Below are 10,157 nucleotides of genomic sequence, written 5' to 3'. Positions count from 1 at the left end.
ACATTTACATTTAAATATTCTTAAAACATATAAAAAATTATTTTATTTTATAAATAATATAATAAATACAAATATTATACTTAAGTTTTAAATTACATTTTCTTTTTTTAATTTTTTGGGACTGGTGGATGAAGGGGATGAATAAGCATTATTTAAGTATATTAATGAAGTTAAAATGAAATAAAACAACAAACTAAAACCTAAAAAACTATAATAATTGCATATAAAATGTTATAATATTATGGTATATTTCTGGTAGGAAATGTTTTTGTTTATAGATGACTAGAGCTGAATCTGAAACATTTAAGTGATCATAATATTTATAGAAACTTTTCATTTAAGTAGCTATGTTCATGATAGATTTACCACTTTTTTGTCTTAAATGATTAAATAGGGAATAAAATGATTAGTATTCTGGAACACATAAATATTTACATGAATACCTAAAGTGCTTTTGAAATTATTTCAAACAAAACTCAATAAAACAAAGATACAATAAAAGTAGTATAATTTAAATTGTGCCATTTGGTAACGCTCCATCAATGTCATCTATTTTGGTATTTGAATCATCATCAAGTGTAATTTCATCACTAGAAGAACTACGAATGTCGCCATCCATCTGAAAAATTTTTAAATTTGTTAATTTATCATTTTAATTGAATACAATACAAAAATTTTCAACATTTATTAAAAACAATTTAAATAAGTGTTTGAATCATTTATAAAAATCAATAAAAACATAAGAAAAGAGAGGTTATGATAAACACTATTTGTATACATACTTTTCCAGAGTTCCAGGATAGATATGCAATTCTCAAAATTAAGTGTGTCCAATAAAGATGAAGACCAAGTAAAAGAAACAGTAGTCCATTGAATATATAGTAAGCAGGGAACATTTGGTTTACTACTTCGGGTGCATCAACTGACGTACTATTTTCAAATATAAACAACAATGATGATTAAAATTAACCATACAAATATATTATGTACAACTAATATAAGACTAACCTGTACAAAATCCAAAAAGGAAATAGACCAATTCTAGTTACCAACCAAACAACAATGAATACTACTGAAATGAAGTCACATAACTTTTGATATTTGGCGTATTTGGCCATTTTTGCACACTATAAAAAAAATAAAAGTATTAAAAATACTAATTAAAATTTTATATTCTAAACAAAGCAAAGAACAAATTGTTTTTATAAGTTTCATAAGTAAAAATATTTTCAAATAAGTATACTTCAAAATGTTTATCTCTTGTTTAACTTAACCCGGGTCAAACCTAATATCATATACTTAATTTAAACTTTATCATTTTATGACCAAAATATTACCTATTCATTTTTTCACTAAATCTTTACAGGTATATACTATATTCCTGGACTTTAATATTTTTTTTTTGTAGCCAAGACTGGCAATTTCATTACATTATATATTAATCTTATACTTCATATAATCAAGTCTTAATAAAATTATTGTTATAATAATAAATTGGCTGAATAATTTTTCTGTACAGCTCTATTTAGTATAATAAACTTATTAGTTTGTTTGACGTATTTAATAAAAGTTATAATTTATTTTAAAATTATTAATTTGTTCAGTAGTTTAGCAATGCCTTACAAAAAGGAACATCAGCTAATTATTATTATTTTTATATATAATGCCACATTCAAAAGGTAGATAAAAGGACTGAGGTCTAATGAGGGCATTTGATGAAAGAGATAGAAACTAAGAGTTTAGAATGTTTGAGGAGAATGTTTAACTTACTAATCTAATAGAAATAAAATCATAAATAATAAATTTTAAAAGCATATTATAGTAAATAATATTAATTAGCAATTTTTATGAGGTAATACGCAGAAAAGAAGAGGTTAAAAACGTGATGCCCTCCAAAATGTTATTTTATTTGTTTAATAGGTGATTAACCAGTAAATTACTTTCAATAATCTATGAACTAGATCTATATTATGTTATGAGGGACTGAAACAAAAATAACAGGTCTTGTAGGAACATCTCTTAATAATGTGTTGTGACAAGTATCAATCACAGGCACATAATATATAACCCATTATAGTAATTAAGTAGGAAGCTGTTTTAATTTTTAAATTAACTCCTTATAAATAATAAAAATAGGTAGAAATTGAATAAAGAAAATATTGGTAGGTATTTATAAAAACTCAAAATAAGAGTTGAATAATTGTTTGTAGTTACATGTTAATTTAAGAAAAAATATTATTGCTTCTTCAGTTAAAAAATCGGCAAATTAATAAGTAATATATCATTACAACAGTTATTACGTAGTAATACATCATTGGTATTATTACTTGAAAATATAATTAAAAAAGATAGGTTCCATATGAATATAGAAATATTTTAACTATATTGATAATAAATTTTAATCATAAAAATAATTTTAGTCTATATTAATTATATAGCTCTTAAAACAAAAAATATAACATATTTAAAATAAATTAAACTTTATAATTAATAAATCACAATAAACTAATGAAATAAATATTAATTATAATAAATTTTAATACAAAGTGTATAGTGTTGTGATAAGATTTTTACTTTTCAACATAACTATAATTTTATCAGACGCATCTTATCTATAAATTTATGAATTCAATTTTAATATCTATTATTACGATTGTTAATTACTTCCTCTTTTCTATGAAATCTTTACCTGGTTTTATTTTTTATTTGTCTTTAACACATCTATGAAGGAAATAAGTTTTTTGAAAATTAGACATTTATGAGGAATTAAAGTTTTGAAGTGTGCAAATAAATAACCACTCTGCTACGCTATAAGTGTTGAGTGTCCCTAACTATTGAGAGATCTCTATAATGGATATGTTTAATTTTAAATCTATAATTAATCATCGCATATAAAAAAAGTTTCTAAGTATAGATGATATATCTATCATCCATTCATCCATTGTTACTAAGAATATATAATAAATAATTATATATTTATACACATTACTATTATAATAAATTATTTTAGTAAGTATTAATAATATGGTAAGCGTCATACAGTATAAATTTTAAATGCTTATAAATATCTTTAATTAAAACACAAAATAACTAAAATCTCGGAGGGTTTTTTTATATTCAATTTCATCAACATTTTAACTTCCATAATGTCTATAAAACATTGTTATTATATTTTTTGGTATAAGTAAAAACTAATTATGAGGAAACTTGTTTTAATCCTTAGCTATAAAAATAGAACATTTATTAATAAATGTTTACTGATGATATAATTAAAAGACCATAATAAATGTCCAACTAACAAACTTTTACTGGCTCGCTATTAGTGAATAATTCAAAAATTAACTATCCATTCAATCTTTGTTAATTTTTTTAAAGTTTATCTTATTTTTTCTACTTCTCCAAACAAAAGTGTAGCATCGTAACAACCAGGGGCGAATTTAGATAAGCGGTGGCCCGAGGGCTGAATGCATTGTAGGGGCCCTTAATGCATAAACAAGAAAACATATTATTTTTTTATTTATTAAAATATCATAAAATTCTGGAGACCCGAATTTGTGGGGGCGCCCTGGGCTACAGCCCACTCAGCACTCCCTTAAAGCCGACCTTAGTAACAAGCTATTATACAACTTGAACTCAAGCTACGATAGTATAACATACATAAATACTGACACTAATTTTTTAGCTCATATTCTGTTTATCTATTTTATTATCTATAGAAAATGGCGTTTGTGTTAGATTCTGATTAGAGCAGAGCAAAGGGAGTTAATAATTTTTTTGTCACATATTTTCAAAAAAAATCTTTCATATATAGTTCAATTATACTTTTTTAATTATCGCAATAAATAGCCTTCAAAGAATATTATATAAAAAAAAATATATCAAATATAAACAAATGCTCATTTTTAAAGAAATCTTTAATATTTTAAAGTAAACCAATGTTTACTAGCTTTATTTCAAATGCTATCATTACCATTGTTGAACATTATTTTAACAAATCCTATAGCTATAATATCTATCATAAACTTCCAGTTAGTATACAAAACAAAAACATTCAGCAAAATAATTTGACACTTAAAAAAAAATAATATTTAAATTTTAGTTATTTATTTTACCAGTCCAATTGTAAATAAAAATAATAATATTATACAGTGAAGGTTAAATAATGATTTTTTTCTACGATTATTTTTAAAAATAACAATGAATATAATCTAATATCTTTTTTTTTAATATATTAAACCTATATACTACTATAACCTTCAAAAATTGACATTTGTTGGTATGCAACAAATGAAAAATATTATATACTAATATTTTTAAATCAGACAAAACCAAATCATATTTGAACATAATAATGTGACCTCTAACATAATTTAATTAAACAAATAATATTTTATATTTCTAATTTAAAACGTATAGAAAAGGCTTATCTTTATTGTTTGACCTATGATTCTGAGAGTTTTAAAATTGATTTTTCAACTCTATTTCGTATTATTGTTATTATTATTTAACCAACTTTTATTTAATATGATAAAACACAATGCATAATATAGCAATAGAAAAAAATATATTATTTATTACCTCGAGGAAAATATCACCACAATCATGAGTTAAAAGCACAAGAGTCCCAATTCTATGAAAATTACATATCCATGAAAAAGATAATAAGCATATGGTACATATATGATGCACAAACATTTGCCAAAAATCTTTCCGTTTGACATCAAAAAATTGAGAAACAGCTAATGCCCAATAAAATGATAATGACAGCATATAGTACCACCAAGTGTCTCTTGTAACGCCCTGTAATTTTTTTTAAAAAAAAAGATTAAAAACGGAACTAATTATACCAACTTTTCAAGGAATAAATACTTATACTGGTGTATATACCCAACTAAAAAAGAATGATATTTACCTGATGTGGATACCCAATCCAACAGTAATCTATATTCCATAACCATGGTTTATTCCATAAGAACGCAAGACCATAGTGGAATGAAAATGTATAATAGAAACATCGCCAACTGAAAATAATAAAAAGGATTCAAAGTATTTTTTTAAGCATAAAATAATGAAAATTATTATATTTATAAATATTATTTCTAAACCTTACTTTATGTAAATTTGTTAAAAATTAAATATTATTATTTTTAGTCATGTAATAAATAAAGATATTTGTTTAATTGAATACCAATTAATTGTAATTTGAGTAATGAGTGTATAAGTGAGTATTAAATACAATTTTAAAAATATTATACAATTTATACATTGTACAGTGTACCTAGAGTAATGTACATAATTTATTTTTGGCTTATAATAATATACAAGAAAGAAAGCTCCTATTTTTATAATGCTGATTTTTGAGAAAATATTTTTTTGGGAACAAAGCTTTCACTATTTCAGGGGTTTTATACAAGAAATTTTAATCAATTAATGTAGAGAGAATAAAAAAACTGTATTTTTAAAAATATTAAAATAAAAAAATTAGTTCTTCTTAATATAATTTAACAATTTTACAATTAAAATATAATTATTTTTAAAACAGTTATATTTAAATAGTTAATAGATATTTATTCTCAATACCAATTAGTATGTATGCCAGATAATTTAAAATATAACTGTTGACATAGTAACTTCTATAATCAGAGTATAATACATTGGTATTAAAATGTTGTAGTTATCACTAATCACTAATTAATCATTTAGAATTTAAATTAAATTAATCAAAAGTATTTACACTTAATTAAATATAACAATTATTGATATATTGATAATGACTAATGTTTAATCATTTTTCATTAATACCAACTACCTACAATAAAAAAAAAATAAAATTTAACATTCAAAAACAAAGAGTTAATAGTAATTTAAGTAAATTGTTATAGGTAGTTTATATTTTTTTTTGTATACATTTTATGAATATCATAAGTTTAAAATACAATGTCTTACCATTTTTATTCTCGTACAATAGCTTCATCCTACACCGTAAATACATATATATTTTTTTTAAATCAATACTTGAAGTAATAAAAAAAGTACATTCTTAATCAGCTACCTTTATTACTTATTTACTTAATTGGCAAGAAATTGAACATGAATTTTACTATGTTTGATTTATTTTAATCAAAAATTATAATGAAATAAAAGGAATATATATAAAAAGATTTTGAAAACAGAACCCTATTCAGAATTTATCATGAAAATGATAATTGTCATAATATAATTAAAAATAATACTATATTGCTACTATATACCAAACAACAAAAAACTAAATTAAAATCACTGATAGTACAACTTAGCAAATTATAACTCTCAGCATTTCTTGTTTTACATAGAATATAAAAATATATCTTTTTTAAATCATACAGAAAACAATTCAATATACATGCAACACAACATGTTACATAACCTCTTTACACACTTAATTTTTGTTTGTCTGTTATACTATACTGTAAAATATTTGAATAGAATATATTTAAATGGCTTCCCTTATTCATTAACATGTTTTGTATGTTTTTTTTTTAACTGACCAAAGTAACATATAATCTGTGTACAGTAATTTAAAACTTAAATAAAACAATATATGATAAGGTTTAAGATACATTTTTTATAATTAATACCAGAATATTTAGAGGACATTAGCACACTATAGCTAATTAGTGTTCAACAAAATTAAACTTATATTGTTAGCTTTAGTATTTGAATGAATAAACCTACCAACAAATTAAAAGTTTAAAACCTCGTTTAAAACATTATCTGTGTTTCTAAGTAGGCTGTTATTATAGACTATAGTATTACAATCTTAAAAACGAAAAATGGCCATTTTAAATACCCTTAACTTGCATAAAAATTAAAATTTTAAATATCATAAAAAAAAGCAATATAAGAACACATATTATGAAAACTTAACATTTTAGTATGATAATAGATTAATATAATACTAACATCAAAAACACAATATTGACTCTACTAAACACACATTTGCTATATTGTAAATGGGGTCTGGGAGAGAAAGCAATAGTACGCTAACATCTATTTGATAAAAATTGTTTATGAATAAAAAAAAAATTTGAAAAATTCCCCATTGAAGTTTTATAGAATTTATTCTAGTGGTATTTAACGGAACAATAAATATATTTTCTAAATAATAATTAAGTACGTAATCATTGTTGTAAAATAATGTACTGAACGTCATAACCATCATCATTAACAAAATAATTATGATTGAAAACAGATAGGTACAATCTAATAAAAAATAAAAATGTTTATTAACTAATCTTACAACTATATAGTCTAAATTGTTATGAGGAAATAATAAAACTAAATAGATAAAAAGTACCTATAATACAAGTTAAAATACAATTAGCTGACAACAAAAAACTAATATAATAAAAAACTTAATTAACATATACAGTGTAATTCTTTTAACATGAATCAGAAAATATTTTGTGTTAGTCCAAAATACTTTCTTATGTATTTAAACAATATTAGCTCTGAATTTTAAATGGTATTTAGATTATTTTTTTTAAAACAAATTTTAATTTTAATATAATTTTTGATAATTTAATTGCTCAAGTACCTATTTAAATTTGAACAGGTTCATGTATTAAACCAATCTTTTTGTATATTATAGTGGACCATTAAAGTTTTCTTAAATTATCATAGATAAATTGTGAATTATTGTTCGATAACTTCTACATACGTATATTTAATACAATTCAAATTATACAACAATAAATGTATTTTTAGTCACAAACATATTGATTTCTAATAATCAAATAAAACCAAGACATTAATGAAAACAAATCTTATTAGATGTATAAAATATACACAAGTTATTTTTAAAGCATCATCTTTGTAAGTGTTATATGTAATTCAGTTGAATTGTTGATCAATATTATCATTCTTTAAGGGGCTGTTCTTACAATGTTCGGTTAGTGCCTGATAACACTAACGGGAAGAATTTATCATGAGTTAACCAATAGAATTCTACCGGTTAGTCTTAACCGACACTTAACCAGACGTTGTAAGAACGGTCCTAAGTATATTTTCAGGCATATTTCTCGATATCCTCTAGCACTGTTATTTAATAGATATATAGAACTGATAATTTATTTTAATATTTAAGAATCCATAAGTTAGTCTTAATTTCAATGAATAAAACAAATAATCAACTTAATAAAAGCATAAAATAGAAAATAAAAAATACATTCATATTATGTGCATAAAGTTAACAAACAAAATTTTATAAATATAACTTGGATTCAATATAAAAAAGTAGTATGAAGGCTTATAAAATTGTATAATAATTTAAGTATAATAGATAAAAAAAAACAACTATAACTGTAATAGGGTTACAGGAACATCAATGATATTTATATCACAATATTTGATAGCTTACTTTAAATCAATACACTTTATTAATTAAATGTAATAGATTAATTAAGTTAGTACGCCACACAGTTAATTTGTTACCTACATAGAGACTTATAAAAAAATACAGACACCAATAAGGTCACAAGCGATGAGTTTTTGTTAGTATATATTAATCAATAAAAAATGTTACCTGCTCTCACAGAATTTGATGAGGGTCGAAGGCTTGCCCTGTGCTCTCCTTAATCTCAACCACCGTTCTACTTGTCGCTCAGTCCAATCGAGCCTCTTAGCTAGGCCCACCACCTCCTTGTGATTCCACTTGCTGTTTCGCGCAAACGTCTCCTCCAGCAGGTCATTATTTGGAACCCGTTTTGGTTTAGTGCTCTTGATGCCCAACGATATGCCAAAAGGCGAAAAACAGTGTCTGAAAGATAAGATCGCCGAGTGAGAAAAAAAACCATAGACTGTAGTTCAAAAGTAATACACTCCTGCTCGTACACCCTAAAGTTCGACTCACTTTTCGAGCAGATATCTTATGAGCAATACGACGACGGCCATGGGCAGTGGGTAGAACAGGTGCCGGTGGTCGGTGTACTGGACCTGTTCATTGGGTTCCAGGTCGGACCACTTGGTGTTCGGCGGCAGCCAAATGTCCGGCGACCAGAAGGCATCTATCACTTGCCGGAACGCAGACATTGCGCGACTGACGGATAGTGGGTACCGGCGGCCGGTGTTTCGGTCGACTTCCCTAGTCCCTACGAGTAGTAGGATAGCGGGTAAGACTAACTGGGGACGACGACGACGATGGTCATCATAATAAAGTCAATAATCGCACTAACCGTCACAGACACAACGCACGAACCAACTGCGCGCGACGCCGGACGTTCGGGCCTATTTATACAACAACGCACGAGGACAGCGGTGGCGGCAGCGCGCACGATTGACGTTGTTGGTATCGTCGTCGTCGTTATTCGTCATGGAACGGATCGAAATCGCGCCTGTACCGAATCGATCGACGATCGATGCCGGGGTGGCCGACGGACGTTGTCGAGTATGGGCGGTTAAATCGCCGCTCCAACTCAACGACCGATGCGAATGATGCGGTTCGATGCGATACGGTGCGGCGCGATGCAAAAAAAAAACCCGAGAGCCAAAGTGGTGCGACTCGCCACTCGCGTAATCGCGTGCACTACGGTCCACAGCGATAATGTTAGGTAATAGGTAATGGGTAGGTGGGTGGCGGGTGGGTGACGTGCGTGATGCGTGTGTGCGTAAAAAAATACAGAACTTAAAAAGATGTAATGAAATGATAAATGAATAACTGCCATTGGCGCATGATACGAGTACGGGAGGAGTCTGATGGGCTGCACAAGTGCGGGGAACCGGCCGGCCTCTAGTTGGTTGGCTTAGCCGGTGGATGATCTCACCGATAAGCAATGCCATTGAATATGATAGGTAAAATAACTAGAAAAATAAAATTTAACGGTATAATCCAACGGATGAAATTCATCTATTCTGTGGTAAAATATTGTACGTGTGTTTTGAGACCTTACAAGTGTTGTTTTGCGATAAACGGATTTTTGTTCATAAAAATTGCGTCACGTCGCTTAATAAAATGGTATAAATAATAATTACAAAATGTGAAAAATATTATATTGATTATCTATAAGATGATAAATCTCAGTCTGTAATCCAATGATCCAAACGACCACGTGGCACGTTACACAATTTAAAATAAAAATACCTTATACCACATTCTTCCAGCCACCCGGGTCCCGGATCCG

At 26.6% G+C, this 10,157-nt stretch overlaps 2 protein-coding genes across 2 annotated transcripts in view; both read right to left on the bottom strand.

The window, feature by feature from the left end:
* Nucleotides 1–10,157, bottom strand: part of LOC114120430 (constitutive coactivator of PPAR-gamma-like protein 1 homolog) — a 77,203-nt gene that overhangs the window by 26,743 nt on the left and 40,303 nt on the right. The gene's annotated exons all lie outside the window — the stretch shown is intronic.
* On the bottom strand, nt 16–9,604 carry LOC114120474 (ceramide synthase 6). The gene is made up of 7 exons (XM_027982393.2): nt 8,891–9,604; nt 8,564–8,797; nt 4,913–5,021; nt 4,579–4,800; nt 1,009–1,127; nt 783–930; nt 16–619 (listed from the first exon to the last, which is right to left on the bottom strand). Exons 1-7 carry the CDS (start codon nt 9,067–9,069, stop codon nt 512–514), a joined length of 1,119 nt encoding a protein of 372 aa, XP_027838194.1. The 5' UTR covers nt 9,070–9,604; the 3' UTR covers nt 16–511.

Source organism: Aphis gossypii, chromosome 2 (assembly GCF_020184175.1).
Source record: "Aphis gossypii isolate Hap1 chromosome 2, ASM2018417v2, whole genome shotgun sequence".
NCBI classification, from domain to species: Eukaryota; Metazoa; Arthropoda; class Insecta; order Hemiptera; family Aphididae; genus Aphis; species Aphis gossypii.
Note: the sequence above shows the minus strand (reverse complement) of the source record. Positions and strands in the feature narration are given on the sequence as shown.

Excerpts from the sequence above, each read along its gene's own strand:
- LOC114120474 (XM_027982393.2), bottom strand. The coding sequence starts at position 9,069 with ATGTCTGCGTTCCGGCAAGTGATAGATGCCTTCTGGTCGCCGGACATT. Across the intron at positions 8,798-8,890 it reads ATAAGATATCTGCTCGAAAA|ACACTGTTTTTCGCCTTTTG; the intron begins GTGAGTCGAACT and ends CTTATCTTTCAG. Across the intron at positions 5,022-8,563 it reads ATCAAATTCTGTGAGAGCAG|TTGGCGATGTTTCTATTATA; the intron begins GTAACATTTTTT and ends TATTATTTTCAG.